Raw genomic sequence first — 20,805 nt, forward strand, 5'->3', positions numbered from 1 at the left:
GATGCTAAAAAAACAATGAACAGACCCTCTAGGTGTTGATTTTCTTGATACTTAAGAACCTGACTTCATTAATTGATAGTAGTTTTTTCTTTGCACTTTCTTCATCCCAAGATTGAAAATATTTTGCAATTCTCTCTTGTTCTTACTTGTTCCATAGAGAGCCATATGTATACTTAAGTTATAGTGCTTACTTTTATTGGTCTAAATATATGATCACTCATATTCTGAGAAGCTTATTTTTAGCCTTTTTTTGTAACATCATATAGTAGCTAGTTAACTATTAAGAGTGATTTGAAAGCCAAGTGTGGTAGCAAGTGCCCAGCCACTTGGGAGGCTGAGACAAGAGGATTGCTTGAGCCAAGGAGTTCAAGGCCAGCTTGGGGAAAATAGAGAGACCATGTCTCTATTTGCAAGTTATTTCTTCTATTTGCATGGAATTCTAAATGTAAATTAGTACTCATATCAAAGGCTAAAGAGAAATCAGAGGAATTATTAAAGAAATAAGGAAAAGCTATTACATAAAATATAATTTTTCTCGCTTCCTATCTTTTTATTCAGTTTTCATAGGCATTTCTGCCTGTTTGTAAATATTATATAGATTAGTGTAGGCAAACATTTCAGGCCACAGGAAAGCATGAGGTGAAGGGGAAAGGGTGAATCCTGTAGCCTTTAAATTTTTATGGTATAGGTTTGTGAGACGCTATCATGAAGAATTGTTCTAAGCACTTCAGGCTCAGTGGGCAGCCTCCACTTGCTTGGTTGGCATCATGGGTAGGCACAGAGGACCCCAACCTGCTCCCAGGCATTCGAGTCACTGAAATGGGCCCTAGATCCAAGCATTGCAGCCTAAAAGGCTTTTTCCAAGAGTTCTGTACGTTGATCATATTCTGGCAAGTGTCATGTGAGAGGAGTGGAATGAATTTAATGGATTATAAATCTGGAGCAGGGATGGCCCTGAAGGAACCAGAAAGGAATTTTGATAAGGAGAGGGAAGGGAATGAAGGAGGGGAGGGGGGCGAGCCAGCAGTGACTGGCTGGAACACCCATGTGGGGGGCCAGATGCCAGTCTCAGAGAGCCCTGCATTACTGGGACACGCAGGGGAAGTGCTGTGAGCTGACGCCTGCCCAGCCTACCTCGGGTCATGGGAGAAAAACATTACTGGTCTGAATCAGTTAAAGAGGAAGTAAAGCCAGTTTCATTTTTTGTTATAAAAGTGGAAACATTCATAAATCTTTCCTCCTTGCCCTCTTCCCATATTTTCTCTATTATTTTTTGTTTTATTTTGTTTTGTCTTTAGTTTTGGCTTGATTAAATTTTTGTTAACAAAAAGATTAATATTTTCCTCAAGCTTACCATCTTTTTTTTTTTTTTTTTTTTGAGACAGAGTTTCACTCTATTGCCCCGGGCTAAAGTGCCCTCTCAGCCTAGCTCGTAGCAACCTCAAACTCCTAGGTTCAAGCGATCCTCCTGATTCAGCCTCCCAAGTAGCTGGGACTACAGCTGCACACCACAACACCTGGCTAATTTTTCTATTTCTAATAGAGACAGGGTCTTGCTCTTGCTCAGCCTGATCTTGAACTCCTGAGCTCAAAGGCTTCTCCCAACTTGGCCTCCTCAAAATGCTAGGAATAAATGCGTGAGCCATCACTTGCAGCCTCAAACTTTCTATCTTAACTCTACTTCATCCATCTCAGTTCACTTGCTTTCCTACTTAGATTGCAAATAAAAGAAGCAAAGGAAACTTTTGAAAATCTATATTTACTATTTCCATTTTTTAATAACAAAAGTAAATACATGTAGTTATTTAATTTTTTTTTAAGTCAAACCATCCAGACCATGAAGAGCATAAAGTGATAAACAAAAAATACCCTCCTTAGGGCACCAGGAGGTGGCGGGTTCAAGCCCGGCCCCAGCCAAAAACTGCAAAAAAAAAAAGTCCCCTCCTGCCCTCAACTCAGTTCCACGTGCCAGAGATCACCTCTCAGAAAAAAAAAAAAAAAAATTTTTTTAGTTGGCTGTGTATATTTATTCACACCTGTAATCCTAACACTCTGGGAGGCTGAGTCAGGAGGATCACTTGAAGCCAGGAGTTTGAGGCCAGTTTGAGCAAGCACAAGAAAGACCCCTGTCTCTACAAAAAATAGAAAAATTAGCCAGTTGTATTGGCAGGAACCTGTAGTCCCAGCTAGTTGGGAGGCTTTGGCAGGAGGACCACTTGAAGCCAGGATTTTGAAGTTGCATTGAACCCAACTGTGCCACTGCCCTCTACCCCAGGGGACACAACAAAAGCATGTCTCAGAAAAAAAAAAAAAATTGAAGATTTAAAGTCCACAGCGTTTCCGAGTGGAAGTGCCCATGATGTAGGAGTGTTTTCTAAACTAACACCTCTTAATGTCTGGGTCTGTGATAAGAAGTAAAAGTTCTCAGAGCCCTGCCAGGTCTCCTTCATTTCACTCAAAGCTGCGAGACTGTTCTGTCCTTCTATCCTCAGGACAGAAAGGCTTACTCTTCTCAAAACAGGAGGCAGAGAATTCAACGGGGCGTTGTTTTCGCCCCTCCCAGCCATGTCATGGGAGCTAGAGGCTCTCAGAGCATCCTCTGAAATGCTTGTCCCTCATCCCACCTCCAGACGCTGAGCTCCTCCTTTTCTCTCCCTTTAGGAAGAAGACAAGCCTATTCTCTGTGTGTTCAATGGTGTGACCCAAGAGACAATGCCAATAATGGAGGGCATGTCCCTTCTTGGTAAAAAAGTGTCTGATCTGAGAACGCTGGTGACTCTGAGATGCGGCTTACCCGTGAGTGTTTACTGTCTCCGCACCCCAAAGGGACTGGAGATGTACGACTGCAACCCCCTCCAGGACTACCAGATTAATATCGGTAATGCCCCTGCGTTTGGCATCAGCTGCTACTCAGCACTAGGGTTCGTTGACACCAGATTTTGAAGCTTTTTCAGAGAAAATGGAAATCTGGATGTTTATATGCAATCTGTTAACTTTATTTATGTATTTATTTTAAAATAGTTAATACATTTACGTGATTTAAATATGCGTCTCCCTCTCTGTCCGGACATTTCAAAGATTCGGTTCCCTCCCCACAGGCAAACGTTATTGTTTCGAAGTTTAGAATCAAAAGCCTTTCCAAATGAAATTGCAACAAATGGAGATAATATTTCTAAGCTGAAACCTGTGAGTTCATTGTGGATTTAAATTATCAACACTTCACTATTGTATCTGGATCTAAGAAATAAGAATAGCCCTGTTACATCTTGTTTTCAAAGCAAGATTTATTAATACCATCAGGAGAGACGAGCAAAAAACAGACCATTTTATCTTTTTCTCTTTCAAGATATATTTCAAGCATACACAGAAGCAAGTTCAAGTACATGTTCCTTTTCCTCTTTTGGTAGCAAGGGGTAGCATGTGACTCACACTATTCTGAAGGCTGCTTTGTACAATCTCATTTTAAAATGTTGCCAGTTACATTAAAATAATCTTTTTAACAATGTGAAGCCAACTCTGCTGGCTGAAAAGCTGCCTCAGTGGACAGGCACTTCGCCCTGCTGGACAGATTACAACCTCTCTTTAAATACACTACTTCCAGGTCATATCTGCCTATAGCCAAAGTTCAGTAAGACAAACTCAAAGGCTATAGATTTGATGTAGCATATTAGAAAACGGCTCAAATCTTACTGAAATTATCACCCGAAGTGAATGAATCTTTGCTGACAATGAACATATCTTTAGGTAACTTTGTGTGGTAATTATTGCACAGAGTTCTTCCAACCTAGACATAGGGCTTTGTAGCCATCCTTGAATTAAGTAGTTTTAACTGTAAAATTTGCATTTATTGACACCTCTCCTGAGTATCATATCTACATCACGTTATTCCTTCATGCTATTTTAAATTAAGCCTCTCAAAACTTTAACCTCAATTATTGTCCCTATTTTTCATCAGAGGAAGTGAAGTTCTAAGAGTTGACCCCAGAGTACTTCACTATAAAGCGCAGTCCTGTCCTGTGTGTTTGTTGAAGGCTGAGTCCTGCCCAGAACATGATGGAGGCTTTTGTGAAGGCGGACAAACAGTAGCATTTTCCCCAAGTAAATGATAACCTACTTATCTAATGAAGGCTAAAGGATAAAACAAAGCTAGAATAAACTCTGGATGTTTATTCTTCAGGCCTATACTACTCAGATCATAAGGTGACATTTTAAAACCTAGAAGAAAATTCAAAATGCTTTGGCCAAACCCCCACTTTCACAGATCTTAAAAAAGCAAAGATTAAATGAATGATTAAACCTCTGAATGATTAAACCACTTGCTCACGGTGTGAACACATCAAATGACTGTCTGTGAGTGGGAGCTTTAGGGAAGGTGTGTTTTCAGGTATAAGGTTAGTAGCCCAAGCATGATCTGGTGACTGCTTTGTCTGCCAGGAGAAAACAGGCATTGGAGGACAGCCAAGGAAAGAAGGGCCTCAAAGGGAAAGGAGGAAGGGCTCGCTGGCCTGGTTCATACCTATGCCAAAAGCGTAACTGTGCTAGGTCACATTTAAGAAGGGGGAAGCATCAGACCTCTGACCCTGGGTCAGTGATGGAGAACCTGAGGAAAGGTGTCACACTCTCAACTTAGAGTTAGATCCTAAACGTGAGATAGGAGGAAACTCAAAGAAAACTTTTTTTTTTTAAAGTTACTCAGCTAGTCAATTGGTGGCAAAGCTGTTAAACACAACAGAGGTCTAATTCTCCTCTACTATGAACATGGCCCCGGAGCTTGAGTGAGGGGTTGGGTTTGCAGACATTAATGTAGGTGTCCTGCCCACGGAGGCAGGGTCGAGCCCCAGGAGAGGCACTTTCCTTGGAGAGTAAATACAGAGAGGGATGTGTCCAGGGCCAAAAGCTGGTGTCAGGACAAGCAGACAGGAGGCAGCGTCTAGAGGGGAACTGAGACGTATCGTAACAGATGATGAAGAGATTGTTCTCAGGATGCTGGTAAAGGGCCAAAAACAATTCTGAGAAAAACTTTGAATGAGATGCAAAGGTCATTGGTGGGCTCAGAGAAAACAGCTTTCAATAGTCCCGTACTAAGAAAATGCCATGATGGCTATGTTAACCAATTTGATGAAAATATTTCAAATTGTATATAAAAACAGCACACTGCACCCCATGACTGTATTAATGTACACAGCTATGATTTAATTAAATAAAGAAAATAATAAATAAATAGTCTCATACCAAAGGCTGGGGTCAGGAATGAAAGTGGTTTTCACACATCTGATTAAGATAGACAACCAGGGCTTGGCGCCTGTGGCTCAAGGAGCTAAGGCGCCAGCCACATACACCTAAGGTGGTGGGTTCAAATCCAGCCCAGGCCGCCAAACAACAATGACGGCTGCAACCAAAAAAAATAGCCGGGCGTTGTGGCGGGCGCCTGTGGTCCCAGCTACTTGGGAGGCGGAGGCAGGAGACTCGCTTGAGCCCAGGAGTTGGAGGTTGCTGTGAGCTGTGATGTCATTGCACTCTACCCAGGGGGACAGCTTGAGGCTCTGTCTCAAAAAAAAAGAAAAAAAGAAAAAGACAGACACCCAATCAGGCAAAAACAAACTGCCGGTGGGGTCAGTCCCTGGCCCCTCCCTCAGTATGCAGCTGTATATAAAGGCAATGAAGAAAGAAAGATATCAGGGATTAAGAGGGAGATACGGAATGAGATGGAAAGGGGCTATTCTGATGGTAGAACATTTATGACTAAGCTATCAAGAATCTATCAAGCTAAACATTAGCCTTTGCAACTTGAGGCTTAGAGGGACATCACATATATACAATATTTGCTACCAGACAGAAAATTAAAGTGGAATAAAATACAGGGCTTGATGGAAGTGCCCCACCAGTGTTAAGGAGGATTTAAATTGTACAGCCTTCTCTGCAGCTTTCAGAGTCAGGTCTCATCGACAGTGGGCAGGTTGAGCTAGTGATGGTGAGATTTGGAGGCTAAGCAAGCTTAGGAAGGGCCGCTGAGCCAGGGAAACCCCACCTATAGACATGGAGCACAGAGAGGTGAGACTCAAATAAGTCCTACTGGAGGGGACTGTAACAGGCAGGTCAGTCTGCAACTAGCAAGTGGTAACCAAGGAAGGCAGAAGGTGACACTGAGGGAATCTGGGCAGAGACCTGGTCGGTGAACCATAGCAGGAAGGTAGTGAAGGAAGGAAGGACAGTTGAACAGACGTGGGAAGCCGGGTAAGGTGGTTGACAATACGTAACAGAAATCTAACCCTAGGAATGAGGTTCAGAGTAGGAAATTGAGAAAAAGGACCTCAGTCCTAACACCTAAAAGATGAGGCTGGATCCTGGAATGCAGGTACGGAGCACTAGGTGGGGGTGTAGTCAGGAGGAACAGGGCAAGTCCACACAACACCAGAGCATGACGAGCAGGATCCCACATTTCCCACCAAAGCTCTGAGTCACTGGCCTGGAACCTGGGCAAATTCCTTCCCGCTGGAGTGAAGATTGTTGTCTGGCCCTGGGGCCCAGCTGGTCCTCGAGATGGAGGCTGTGTGCTCTCAGCCGTGGAAGATTAAGGACCTACAGCGCAGAGCCAGGCAAAGGCTTTCCACCGCTCATCTGAGGGGGATTTTCACTATGAGCTAAAAAGGCAGAAAATCGTTTTAAGTCAGGAGAGAAAACAAATGCACTTGGAGCAGCATTTAAAGTGCTCTGCTTCCAAGGCTAATTGTGAGAACTAAGCATGTTCTGAGAACATTTAAGCGCAAGAAGCTTTAGAGAACCTGAATCTATTGTGGCAAATATGATCCATAGTTTGGGGAATGTTCACCCAGGCATTTCCACAGAAGAGCTGCAGAACCATCACATTATCTTTACAAAGTGGTTCCACAGTTCTCCAGCCAGGAGAGTAAACTGTCCCAGCTGAGGCCAGGTTTAGGAGGACTGAGTGTCCCAGCTGAGGCCAGGTTTAGGAGGACTGAGGCGGGTCAGGGAGGTGAGGGGGGTACTGCAGACTGGGCTCTGTGAGTAAACAAGTGTACAAACAAGAATCAGCTCACAAAAGATAGCAGGTCCACGGTTAAGAAATACAAACTCCTCTCTCCCCCTCTAACCTCTCGCTCTTCTCTGCTCTCCTTCTCTCTCCTCATCTCTCCCTTCTTCTCTCTCCTCTCTTCTTTTCTCTTTTTCTCTCCTCCTTGGTGCTGCTCTGCAACCTCCCCCCACCACCACCAATAAAGACCTTTCAAAAAAAAAAATACAAAATCAGAGTAAGTGGAGGAACAGCCTTATTTCAAGATTACAGAGTATAACAGAAAGTCCAGTAACAGAGGGACCGGCAGGGAGATGTACATTTTATTGCTGTCTGTCTGCGGAGAGGAGATGGGGGGGAGGGCATCAAGGAAAGAAATGAAGGAAACAGAGAGAGGAGGCATTCCAGGCATGAGGAAGTGTACTGAAGACATCAATTCCAGGCCAAATCCCACTCTCAGCCAGCTGAGTGACTTCCAGCAAGTCCCCTCAGCTCTCTAGTCCATAAAAGAGAACAACTGAGAGGGCAGGTCTTTACGATCTTTTCATCTTCACCATTCTATGATTCTAAGATTACTGGTGTTATCCCAGCCAACAAAGATAAACAAAGTCTAGAAGCTGCTGAGGCTGGAGACTAAGGTGACCAGACGTCCCGCTTTTGGCAGGACAGTCCCAATTTTTAACAATTTGTCCTGTGTCCTGCAGCATTTTTAAAAAGTCCTGATTTTTGGAAAGAATGCACAACAAGCTAGGGAACAGCAGGAAAATGGGAAGGGAATATGCAGTTTTTGGCTGCTGAAAAGGTTAATGTAACTCCATTTGGGAATGAAGAGGTTAATGTAACTTCATTTGGAAATAAAAAGGCTAATGTAAACTCCCTACTCCCCTCCTGGGCAAGGTCACCCAGGTGGAATCTGTACCAGAAGGAGACTGGCTCCCTCCCTTGCTTCTAGGCAAGGACAATTAGCTCAGAAGGAGCCAAACTGTCTGGAACAAACAAGTAGCTCCCCACCCCCCAGACTAAGGTGACCAGACATCCCACTTTTGGCAGGACAGTCCTGATTTTTAACAATTTGTCCTGCAGCACTTTTTAAAAGCCCCAATTTTTGGAAAGAATGCACGACAAGCTAGGGAACATGGGAGAACAGGAAGGGAATATATGGTTTTCTGTTGCCATGTGGCTATTTCACCAGGATACGAGTTTTATATTATTTTTGTTAATTTTATAATGTTAAACTGTAATAATAACAAATAATTGTTGAGAACTGATTATCGAGAACTGCTTATCAAAATTTGCATTGTTGTCAGGCCCACCCCTCCAGCCCCCCTCCCCGCTCCCCCAGGCCCCCCCCACCCCCCCAATGGTGTCCCACTTTACCAATGTTAAAATCTGGTCACCTTACTGGAGACAGCCTGATGCACAGAAAAGTCTGTGGCCGTGGCCTGCCGGGTCAGGAGGGCGGTATGCCGCAGGCAGGAGTGGGGAGCTGGGGAGTGGAGCAAGACTTCAAACATTTGCTAAGCATCTACCGCAAGCCAGGTAGCACTGAGGAAGGCAGGCACAGCAACAATGTCCCTACCCTCTTGAAGCTTGTGTTTTGGTGGAGCAGGCAAGCACCATGAAACAGACAGAAAAATATCAAACTTTAAGAATAATAAAGCAAAAGAAAGCAGAGTAAGGGAATGACGGCTGGTGCAGTAAGGTCGGAGAGGCTATTGTAGATAGTTGATCTGTAAAGCACATTTGAGCAGAGACCTGAATGAAGAGAAGGGGAGAGTGTTGAGAGTGTCTCGATATAGATTTAGGGGAGAGATCGTCTAGGCCTGGAATAGGGCTGGGATGGTTGAGATGGAGGCAATAAAGCAGAGTGCCCAGATATTCATGGGATAAACTTGTCAGGTGTAAGCAGTTATTTAGATGTACAGCATGAAACAAATGGGAAGGATGAAGAGTAACTTCCAAATATCTGGCTTAGGCAGCGAGAAAGATGGATGTACCCCCAACTCCAATAATACAAAGTGTGCAGGTGAAAAGCAAGTTGGGGTGAAAGATGCTGAAAGATGGGGGTGTGTGCAGTCCTTGGGTGGTGACATCCCCCACAGGGGAGTCTGTAACAGGAGAAGAGGCCCGGTCTGGAGAGGGGGACCTGAGAGTGAGGGGAACATGGTGGTCAATGAAGCCATGACCTTGGCTGAGCTCCCTGGTTCATCAGACAAGAAGCATCTACTCAGCACTTACCAAGGGCCAGACTGTATGGCAAATCCTTTTCTTTTTAATGGAAACAACAAAAAAAATCTCCAAACAAGTAAGGTGACACAAACTACAGGCTACTGTGCCTAAGAGGTGTCCTCTGTGAGGACATGATGTTTGAATTGAAACCTGAATAAAAAGGACACAGCCCTGTGAAAACCTAGATGAAAACCCTTTCAAGTAAGAGAAATTGTAAGTCATTAGGTTCTCAGATATAGATATGGGTGGACTTTGTGTGTTTGGAGGACAGGTGAAAGGTCAAGGTGGCTAGAATAAAGTGAATGAGGCAGAGTGGAGCAAGGTGAGAGAGGATGGGGTGGGCCACATAGGAGGAGTTTAGCTTTGATTCCCAAAGAAATTTGTAGAGTGAGAGGAGCAGAAGGCTGAGGAGGATCCCTGGAAAACACTAGCCTGAAGGACAAAGGGAATGTGGTGTCACAGAGAGAACAGACTTCCCAGGAGCGAGTGCTAAAGACTCCAGCAGCGGTGAATTACTTCTATGTTCGTAACAGAGAACAGCTCCTGTTTGGTGAAGGATAGAACAAGCATTTTAGCTGGTGAGTATCATCAACTCCCTCACAGCCCACCTGCAAGCCAACAGCCCAATAGGGCTGTCAGCCCTGCCGTGGGTTTCTTGGTTTCTAATTCCAATGTAATAGCTTCACATACATGGTAATATGTACAGCAGCACTGAATTGCTGTCTACAGAACTGTTTTAAGTTAGCTGAAAAGAAACATTCCAGCGTGGGATGCAGTCATTGAGCCAATGAGAAGATAGCAATGCACAGAAGATAAGTTGCTTTTCCATGCCAATAAAAGCCTAAGCTCAAAACAGCCTCCCTGTCTCCTTGTTCCAGGGTTACTTTTCATTTTGCTTTGAGCTCGTGCCTCTAGTTGAGGAAGACTATCGTTAGAAGTTTTGTGGATTGCCAAACCATAGTGCAAACTACAAACCACCTGTCTTGATCCACAGGCACAACACTTCGCTTGGACGTCTGGGATGGATGGAAGGAATTTCTCATGGGTTGTGTCCTTGGACAAAAACTTAAAGTCCAACGCTATTTATCAACAGAAGGACCAATACTCAAGTATGGGGGATTAATATTACATTAATTTAGCAAATGATGTAATGTTTTACTGAACGTCCCATTAGACCTTGGCCCTGCAATTCACCCAGCAACTGGAGTGCTGCTTCACGCCAGTGGAGCTGGAATGTCTTAACCAGACATTATTATTGAGATAGTTGCTGGAACAAAACAGTAAAGATGCTCCCTGGGCTGACAGTCTTTGGTGCAAAGACTTTGGATTGCAATTCAGGTAGACTGTCCTCAGTAAATGCTAACTACAGTTGACCCTTGAACAACATGGGAGTTAGAGGTGTTAACTCCGTAACCAGCCAATAATCTGCTTATAAATCTTGACTCCTCCAAAACTTAACTAATAGCCTACTGTTGACTAGAAGCCTTACCAAAAAGAGTTGATTAACACATACTCTGTCTCTTACAGTAAAGCAGGATAAAATAAACTGTTAAGAAAATCACGGGGAAGAGAATATACATTTGTTATTCATTAAGCAGAAGGAGATCACAAAGGTCTTCCTCCTTGCCATCTTCAGGTTAAGTAGGCTGAGAAGGAGAAAGGGGAAAGAGCTGGTCTTGCGGTCTCAGGAGTGGCAGAGGCAGAAGACAATCCATGTGTGAGTGGGCCCATGTATTGTCCAAAGGTCAACTGTAATTAAATAAGCAACTTCAATTTGGTTTGGATATCATCACACTTTTGGCAACACTTTTTTTCCAAGACAGGGTCTTGTTCTGTTGCCTGGACTAGAGAGTAGTGGCATGATCATAAGTCCCTACAATCATGAACTCCTGGGCTCAAGCCTCCTGAGTGGTTGCAACTATAGGCATGTACCACCATGCCTGGCTAATTTTTGTAATTTTGTAGAAGCGGGGTCTCACTATATTGTTCAGGCTGGTCTCAAACTCATTCAATCCTCCTGCCTATTCAGGTATGAACCAACAGACCTGGCCTTTAGTGACACTTTTAAAGGCTGTGAAAATAAATACAGTAGAACCTCCATAGTTGACTACTTCCTTAAGTTGACCTCAGTTTCATAGACAGGACTTGTACCACATGTATGTGTCAGTACAGTAGGCCTAGTTCCTTACGTTGACCACCTCTGTATATTAACCAGTTTGTTACAGTCCTTTAGGTGGTTAACTTACAGAGGTTTTACTGTATAAATAGTTCGACTTATGATGGTTCAACTTAGCTTCTTCAGCTTTACGATGTTGTGAAAGTGATGTGCGTTCAGCAGAAATCATACTTTGAGTGCCCATACGACCATTCTGTTTTTCCCTTTCAGTACAGTATTCAATAAATTACATTAGATATTCAACACTTTATTATAAAATAGGTTTTGTGGCTCGGCGCCTATGGCTCAAGTGGCTAAGGTGCCAGCCACATACACCTAAGGTGGCGGGTTTGAATCTAGCCTGGGCCCACCAAACAACAATGATGGCTGCAAACAAAAAAAGAATAGCCGGACGTTGTGGTGGGTGCCTGTGGTCCCAGCTACTTGGGAGGCTGAGGCAGGAGACTCGCTTGAGCCCAGGAGTTGGAGGTTGCTGTGAGCTGTGGTGCCACGGCACTCTACCTAGGGGGATAGCTTGAGGCTCTGTCTCAATAAATAAATAAATAAAATAGGTTTTGTTTTAGATGACTTTGCTCAAATATGGACTAATGTAAGTATTCTGAGCACGTTTAAGGTTTGCTAGGCTAAGTTATAATGTTTGGTAGGTTAAGTGTTAAATGCATTTTTGACTTAAGGTATTTTCAACTTAACAATTGCTTTATCAGCATATAGCTCCAACATAAGTCAAGGAACATCTCTTCCTTGTCACTTTCACAGTTATTTTTTAAAAAGAAAAGACAAAAATTAATAAATAAATAAAAAGAAAAAAGAAAAAACACTTGATAGTAGACTTACTGACATTGTCTACCTCTTCCTAACTAAGCCCACATGTAACCCTTCAAACTATATCTAATACAAACTATACACGAAGTGTAACAAGTGGGCAGCAAGTGGGCATTTTAATGCATTAACGCAGCCAGCAGGTTCCCAAATACATACTCTGCATTAACTTTCAGGTTTTAATTCTGTTACGTATTTTAGAACAGTGCCCCCTTGTGGGTGATATAATCATGTTTTGCAGAGACCCGCACACCTGCCAGGGGCTCCAAGGGCTCTGTGAAGGGACACATTGGAATAGCAACTCCTAGAAATTTATTAAATATCTAACCATTTTACATGAATTTCTTTGCGAGATAGTGAGAACTCTCTTTTTCATGTTCTGAATCCAAAGAAAAAGCTATGTTGCATTACTTTTAATAGCGCATAATTACTGAATACTTCCTTTGTGGCACTGTTATATTACCTCATTTTATACTTTTAACAATTCAATTAACTGTATACTTTTTATTTTGTTTTAAAGATAAGGAAACTGCAATAAAATAACCTGCCCAATGTCACATAACATTTTAGTGCCTAACCATCTACACTTAACAATTTTTAAGTAAAATCTAAGAACTCAGAGAATATAAATGATCACACTGCAAAGCTCCTTTCTTCCCTCCAGGCTTAATATTTTTCTGAGCATTTGATTTTTATAAGAAAGACAATCACTCCAAGGAAACCAGTTTGAATTTGCATACGCACAGGATAACGTGTATCAGTGGGACCTGTGTGATTTAACTTGCATATCCCTATCTGCCTTTTCTAAAAAGGTATTTTAGGTAAAAATTAGGGCGAAATAAAGATTTAATTAGGATGTCTTGGGAGTATTTAGCGTAACTGCTCTTGTCTGTTTGCTGACTTACTGAACACCTGCTCCCCACTTGGTTTACTCCTTCAGGTATCAAAAGAGAGTGGCCCTGTACATTGCTGCCTTTTATGGCTACGTCGAACTCACTGAATGGGCCCTGAAGCAGGGTGTGAGGCCTCATGAAGCAGTTGGCGTTCACCCATATCGAGCATGGTGCCAGGAAGCCCTTCACGCAGATATCTCTAAATGCCCCATTCATGCCGCGGCAGAGGCCGGCCAACTGTTGATTCTAAAGGCCTTTGTCAACTGCAGTGTGTTGTCCTTGGAATGCAAAAACGCAGCAGGACAAACTCCCCTGAACATCGCGTTCAAACACAAACATAAAGACTGTGTATTATATTTGCTGAGTAAAATGTGGTCCACGGTTTCTTTTCTGAAAATTTCAGTCCCAATGAGGGTTTATATTAAGATAAAACAATGGATCCACCGAGCTAAGAGTCACAATCTTCATAAAAGCCAGCTTTGTGGAGCAAGGGTCTTTGGGGCAAAAGTTGGCGACACTGTTATGGTGGATGGTTTTAGCAAATCGAAAATGAACTCCAAGAGCTGGCATAAGGCTGGGAACAGGGATCCACAGAGCACCACGCGCAAACTGCCACCTCTGAGAGAACCAACTACCAACGGGAAACCAAGCAATCCTTTGGCAATTTCACAGCCAGATACAAGAGAACAAACCCTCAAATTCCCTTCAGTGGTAGATGCAAATACATCCTCTGAATTACAAGGTCATCAACGACAAAATCAGAAGAAATTTACTGCCACATCTAGGATAAAACAAAAGCTCACAAAAAATACATATCTACCCCAAGTCCCCCTCCCTCCAGTATCAAGAGTGGGATATTCACACCCATCGTTTTACTATGCAACGCCCAGTGCTGACTTTTTACTAAGGTCCTCCCTCGCACCTTTCTCAGAACACAGTGGGAAGACTCCAAGGGAGAACGCAATCTACTGCTTAGCTATGGCGAGGTAATGTCTTCTCTTTATTTATTTATTTATTTATTTATTTTTTTGAGACAGAGCCTCAAGCTGAGCCCCTGGGTAGAGTGCTATGGCTTCACTGCTCACAGCAACCTCCAACTCCTGGGCTCAAGCGAGTCTCCTGCCTCTGCCTCCCAAGTAGCTGGGACCACAGGTGCCCACCACAACGCCCAGCTATTTTTTGGTTGCAGCCATTATTGTTTGGCGGGCCCAGGCTGGATTCGAACCCGCCACCTTAGGTGTATGTGGTTGGCGCCTTAGCCACTTGAGCTACAGGTCTCTTTAAACATACAAAGCGCGAACCTTTAATGAGGCGGCTTCGATAACTTACCTTAACTTTGTGACTAGGACAAAATGAACTGATACTATTGGCCAATCCAACCTAAGTGGTACTTTACTCCTTAACCTTTCAGGAGGGAAAGCGATACAATGAAACAGTTATATCCATCAGCTAGGCTTTGCTGCTGTTCCCGCTGCTTTTTTTTTTTTAAAGCTAATAAGAAATTATTGATTGTAATTAAATGGAGAAAAAGGAAAGCTGAAATATGAGAGGGAGACATCAAAGTGTTGTGGAAAACTAGATAGCAATGAAAACGAGAAGAAAGAAAGGAGTAATTTAATGACAAGTTCAAGCAAAAAGACTTGAATTAACTTATTAGACAAGATACACGGGTTGGGGAAGGTCCATATCGGATAGGATGCTGGAATTAACATTAATATTTAAGGTGAGTTTAAAAGCTAATTCATTAGCACATTTAGAGATAAGCAAGGGTATCAGAAGTAAACTTTTGCGGCACATTCATTTCATAAGATAAATTTTAGTCTACAGAAAACACAATTTTAGTCACTGAAAACGCAGCTCTGATTAGATCGCAAGCCCAACTCATTACCAGGCAAATGAGATATCACCAGAGGCCTGTATGACAGTAGAAGTACAGATTTAAGAGTGTTTTTTTCCCCTCAGTCAATTTGCCTGTCTGTTGGTCTTTAGGTCAGCTCTGGTTTATTTCAGCGAGGTTGCTGCCACCTAGTGGTGAGAGTAATTTTGGGCTACAAACCGGGCAAAATTCAAGATCCAACATAGTGAGGTAGGGGACAGGTGAGGATACTGCTTGACAGCTTTAGTCGTCGTCATTTGCAGGATATCTCTGACTAGAGTGTATGAAAAGAGATCCTCTATAGAAATGTTGAAGAAATGATGTAGCCGACCTTAAACATCAGGCCATAAACACAAGGCAGGAAATACTGATTTGTTAGATCAACAGATGCATATTAAAAATGAACAAACATTCAGTGAGGGTTCATTGTGGCCCAGGCCCGCTCAGGCATGACAGAGATGTGCACGAGGCTCTGTGTTTAAGGTGGAAAAGTGTGTGTGTGTTTTATTGTTTGAGGGTACAAAAAATTAGGTTACACTGATTGCATTGGTTAGGTAAAGTCCCTTTTATAACAGTGTCCTGCCCCTAAGAGTTGTGCCATGCACGAAAGTGTGTGGTTTTAATGAGAAAAGCTGACAGGGACAATTGTGTGGAGTGCTTCCCTGGGAGAGAGTGGAGACTGAGTTACCAAATATACGGTGAAATGCATAAAAAGCACTAATCTCACACATCTGGCTTGTTGAATTTCTATATTTTCATATATTCATGTAAGCACCACTCATATATGCAAACTATTTCTAGCACCCCAAAAACTTCACCCATGGTCATTGCCAATTAAAAATCCCTCTCAAATGTAATCATTATGTTGATCTTTATTAGTGAAGTTTTTTTAAGCCTGTTCTTAAATTTTACATGAGGGGCATCATAGGGCAAATATCTTTTAAGTCTGGCTTTTTTGGCTCGACATACTGCCCATGAGATTCACACATGTGTTTGTGTGTGTTGATTGTCCTTATTCCTATGCAGTGTTCCATTTTTATGTAGTATTCCATATCTTTATTTTTTTCCTATGATGGAAATGTGGGTTGTTTCTCATTTGGAAACTATTTTGAATAAGAATGGATGACGGATCTTATGTATGAAGTTTGGCGGACGTTTGTGTTCATTTCTCTTGACTCTATATCTAGGAATAGAATTGCTGGGTCATAGGTAAGTTTATCTTCAGCTTTAGTAAACATTTCCAAACAGTTTTCCAAAGAGGTAGTCCTAGCATGCTGATTTCTGCAACTATATTTTATAGTTAGTGGGAAGTAATTTCAAGGTCAAGAAGGAAATTTCTGGAGAAAATAATTCATTAAGGAAAGGGGTCAGTACAAAAGGGGACTCACAGGAGGAGAGGTGGGCAGTCTGACTGTGCGCTTACTCCAGCAGGTTACTTATAACGAATTCTGTGTTTATTTCCTAATATCTGTATCATCCTTCTATTCAGACCCTTCACTTCCTCCACATCTGTTTCCAGCCCAATTCCAGTGGATCCTCATAGAATCTGTTTCACCTTCCTTTGATGGTGGGCTACGGAGATGAAGGAGAGACCTTCAGTCTCATGCCCCTCAACACTCTTCTTGCTCTGGTTTGTGTCCTTCATAGGATTCACAAAAGCACCTGCATGAAGCTGCCTGTCAGTTCAGGCAGTCAGGCATTCTGACAGCTCCTCTAAATGGCCAGTGCAGCTCTTGTGCCAAAAAGATACAAACATGATAAGTGGATGTACACCCTATCTTGATGGCAATGTGTACCAAGTTAAACTGGGAAGAATCTAATGTAGTCTTTCATGATGCCGAGTCAAGGAACTGGATCAGGCTGGATAAAGTGGCCATCCGACGTCCCTGATTGTATAGAAAAGGCAGTCTCCCAAACCGGGACCCCAGTCATATCATTTGGAATCACATGAAAGTGTTTGCTAAATCACGTGTCATTCAGGAACTCTATCTTCAGACACATGAAAATACACTTCTCAGAGTTGACTCCATGATAGTATTGCTGCAGTTATCTCAGACCAAGTGCTGGTGTGGGTCTGGCTTAGTGAGTACATATAGCTGGTGTAGACATGACAGTGACTAAGTCAGAAGGTCACAAAGAGCCCCATTCTTCAGCCTAGAAGATAACATAGCTTTACACAGATCAAAGAGAATCTCCAAGGTGTGTCTATGAAACAGTTTTCCTAATTGCTTATCATCCGATTGCAGTGAGTTGTATGTGTCCTAGAGGTCCAGTTTAGTGAAGATTCAAAAATGTAGAGGATTGGTCCAGACGGTGGACCAAGAGTAGAAAGTAATCCCAAAGTGTAACTCGGATGACCTTTTGTGCTTTGGGTAAAAGTACAGCTCTCTGCTTTTATTCCTTATAAAAAGGCATGTTTTGTTCACTTTTGGGGTCTCCCACATGTAGAATAGTGCCTGGCATACAGTAAGTGCTCAATAAATGATTGCTTGAATGAATGCAGAAAGATCAGGTTTCAAATACCAAGGAGTAAGTCAGGATGGGCTCTGAGCCTAAGAGGAACTAGGATACGCATCAGAACGGAGAAAGGGGACTTCAAATTAAGTCAGGCAGGATGTGGGGAGAGGTTTAAAGTGCCTGAATGGTTTCCTTAAAGCTTAAGACCTGGTTTTATGGGCCGCAGTGTGGGGTTAACCCAGTTTAGAGGGCTGGGGGAGATACAGCCACTGAAGTAAAGCAAAGAGTTAGTCTAGAACAGAAAACATGAATCAGGCAGACACGGACGGGGTTCAAATGTTTGAAACACTCTGGTACTTTCATGCAAGGCTGTTCCTAGTGGATTGAGCGAAAGCCCTTTGAAAATCTATAGCACTTTTCCAGACCCAAGGGGTGGTAGTGAGGAAAAGGATCCAGGTAGAGGTAGTAACGTGGTCAAAGGCCCTGCTTTTCGAGAGGGCAAAGCAAGAAATTTAGTGTGCAGGAAAGTAAGCAGATCTGCCAAATGTATTTTAGGAGATAGGGAGAAATTAGCTAGAGGCGAGACTAGCAAGGGAGATTATCCCCACTTTGAGAAGTATCTTGAGGGCCCCACTGGAGAATTTGCTTCTTATTCCCCTTTCCATGGGGTGAGAGGTGAGTGAGAAACTCACAGAAGTTTTGGGTTTTTTTAGAAAGGTGGTAAGTCACGTAATCAGTTTGGGGTTGTTTCTGAAGACAAACCTGATGGAGATGTGTTGATGACTCTCCAGAAAGGTGTAGAAAGACTAAAGTAGCGTTAGGAGGCTGCGATAAGAGACGCAAGAGACGATAGAGACCTAGGCTGGACTAGTGATAGTTAGGGAGGAAGGAAAAGACCAACTATGAGCGAATTTCAGGAGAACAATCTATGAAATGTGGTCCTAATTGGGTGTGGAAGTGGAGACAGGAGGAATTGAGCTTGGTTTCTAGCTTTGGAGATAGTGAGGACAGGACAGTCCGTGTACAAGAAGGAGGACACAGAAGGGGGACAGGCTTACAAAGATGGGAAAAGACTTAAGTGGGAAGTGTGTATGGGATAATTTTTTTTGTTTGTTTTTTGAGACAGAGTCTTAAGCTGTCGCCCTGGGTAGAATGCTGTGGTGTCACAGCTCACAGCAACCTCCAATTCTTGGGCTTAAGCAATTCTCTTGCCTCAGCCTCCCAAGTAGCTGGGATTACAGGTGCCTGCCACAATGCCAGCTATTTTTTTTTTTTTTGGTTGTATTTGTCATTGTTTGGTGGGCCTGTGCTGGATCCGAACCTGCCAGCTCCGGTGTATGTGGCGGACACCTTAGCCACTTGAGCTACAGGCGCTGAGCCGGGACAAATATTTTTATTTGATAATCTGATATATGCAACTTTTAAGGACAGTCAGGCTTTGAGAGTCATGGATAAGGGAATTGAAGCAATGAGTAAATGAGGCCTCTTAGGATATGAGTATATCATATGAATGGCAAAACATAACTATAGTCCATAAAGTAGAAGGGAAGAGGAGAGGGGGGCGGGGAGAGGGGATATGGGAGAAGGGAGGGTATTCGGGGGACCTCACCTAACGTGCATGATGCAATGGTACATTTCTAAACTATTAAGAAATGAGTATAATCGTGATGGATGTGTTACTTGGTTCAATGTAAACATTTCACCCGGTATATCAAAGCCGTACCCTGAACCCCATAAATGCATCAATGTACAAAGTTATAATTCAATAAAATAATTAATTACAAAAAAAAAAAGGATATGCATGCAGGAAAAAAAGAAGCAGCAAATGTAGACTCATGGAGGATCCCAGCATTTAAGGGCACATAAAACCCCTCTGTGACAAATCATAGTTGCGTCCTAGAAAGCGGAAGTAATTGTATTCAAATGTACATGTCTTGATTAGTACATAGCCAGAGAATAGCTGTCATAAGACGTTAACTTCCAAGCTGTCACCTGACGGGCACGATGTGAGGGTAAACGGCTCACCTCCTGGGTGAAGGGCTCAACTGCAACTTGGACTTTACCCAACAAACACAAACAATGTAGCCTAATTGCTCGTTCCCTCAGATTAATCTGAAATTTTAAAAAGACGTTAAGTTGCATTGCATTTCACTCAAAGACTATCAAAATGTCTAGTATCTTGTCAATGAGAATCCTTAATGTAGGTTTTCCAGGGGAGAAAGGGGAGAAAAGAGGTCAGTGAGTGCGTGATGTTTAGGGATACCTAGAAAGGACAGAAAAAGTTTCAACCCAGGGAATTATTCTTGATATTGAACGGCTTTCTAGTTGTGGATTCTAAACTTCCAGTATTGCCTTGGGAAAATACCATCCCCACTACATCACAGAGAACTAGTTTTAGAAAGAATCCTATTTCACATCCCACCTATGTAACAGGATAAACTAGCCACAGCTGCCAAGCCAACCTGAAGATTTCCATCCTTCCAGCCATGCAGGAGGACAAGATTGGACCTTCTTGTAAATTGTGACTTGTTTTCTTGCAGTGCCTTTAAAGAGAAACCATGGCTTCAGCAGTTGGGAATTGCAAGAATGCTGGCCAAAAAGAGCATTTCCAACCTGACTATCCGTGGAGGCCTGACTGCATGTGAGAATCCTCCAGAAATTGTGCTTTGAAAAGTCATGACAAGCCCCGCTGGGAAAAAGACCTGATCAATTAGAATCTCCAGTTCTGGGCAGTACCTGTGGCTCAGTGGGTCAGTGCTGGCCTCATATACTGAGGGTGGTGGGTTCAAACTCGGCCCTGGCCAAACTGCAACAATAAATAACCAGGCATTGTGGCAGGTGCCTGTAGTCCCAGCTACTCTGGAGGCTGAGGCAAGAGAATTGTCTAAGCCCAAGAGCTGGAGGTTGCTATGAGCTGTGATGCCACTGCATTCTACCGAAGGCAACAAAGTAAGACTCTGTCTCTAAAAAAAATAAAATAAAAAGAATCTCCAATTCTAATGTTAGCATTTCTAGTAACAGTTACAATGCCATTACCTCTAATCACCAGCCTTTCTAATGCTATACAACTTTCAATAGAACATTTTTTTAAATTTAAAAAATGAACTGTATACATTTGTGGGGTACAATATGATGATTTGATATACAACGTAGAATGCTTATATTTAATATGTAACACCATGTTTTCTTAGATTCTGTTATCCTAAATGAAAATTTAGGGCTTTAAAACAATCATTTTTGCATAAAGACTCTGAGGAAGAACTTACAAGAATCTGAGGACAAGTAGTTTTCTGTGGGGTGGGAGGACTAAGAGGATGAAAACCAA

At 42.7% G+C, this 20,805-nt stretch overlaps 1 protein-coding gene across 2 annotated transcripts in view; it reads left to right on the top strand.

The window, feature by feature from the left end:
- ANKUB1 (ankyrin repeat and ubiquitin domain containing 1) overlaps window positions 1–20,195 on the top strand; it is a 28,941-nt gene extending 8,746 nt beyond the window's left edge. Inside the window, exons 3-6 of one of the 2 annotated variants that reach the window (XM_012812971.2) lie at window positions 2,662–2,878; window positions 10,254–10,368; window positions 13,195–14,133; window positions 20,021–20,195. In XM_012812971.2, coding sequence (XP_012668425.2) covers window positions 2,662–2,878; window positions 10,254–10,368; window positions 13,195–14,133; window positions 20,021–20,150 — 1,401 coding nt within the window. In that variant the 3' untranslated portion in view covers window positions 20,151–20,195. The remainder of the gene's footprint in view (window positions 1–2,661; window positions 2,879–10,253; window positions 10,369–13,194; window positions 14,134–20,020) is intronic. The other variant, XM_023508272.1, reaches the window with a different exon arrangement.
- Window positions 20,196–20,805: the final 610 nt, after the last annotated feature.

Source organism: Otolemur garnettii, unplaced genomic scaffold, assembly GCF_000181295.1.
Source record: "Otolemur garnettii isolate 467f Iridium unplaced genomic scaffold, OtoGar3 scaffold00236, whole genome shotgun sequence".
NCBI lineage: Eukaryota > Metazoa > Chordata > Mammalia > Primates > Galagidae > Otolemur > Otolemur garnettii.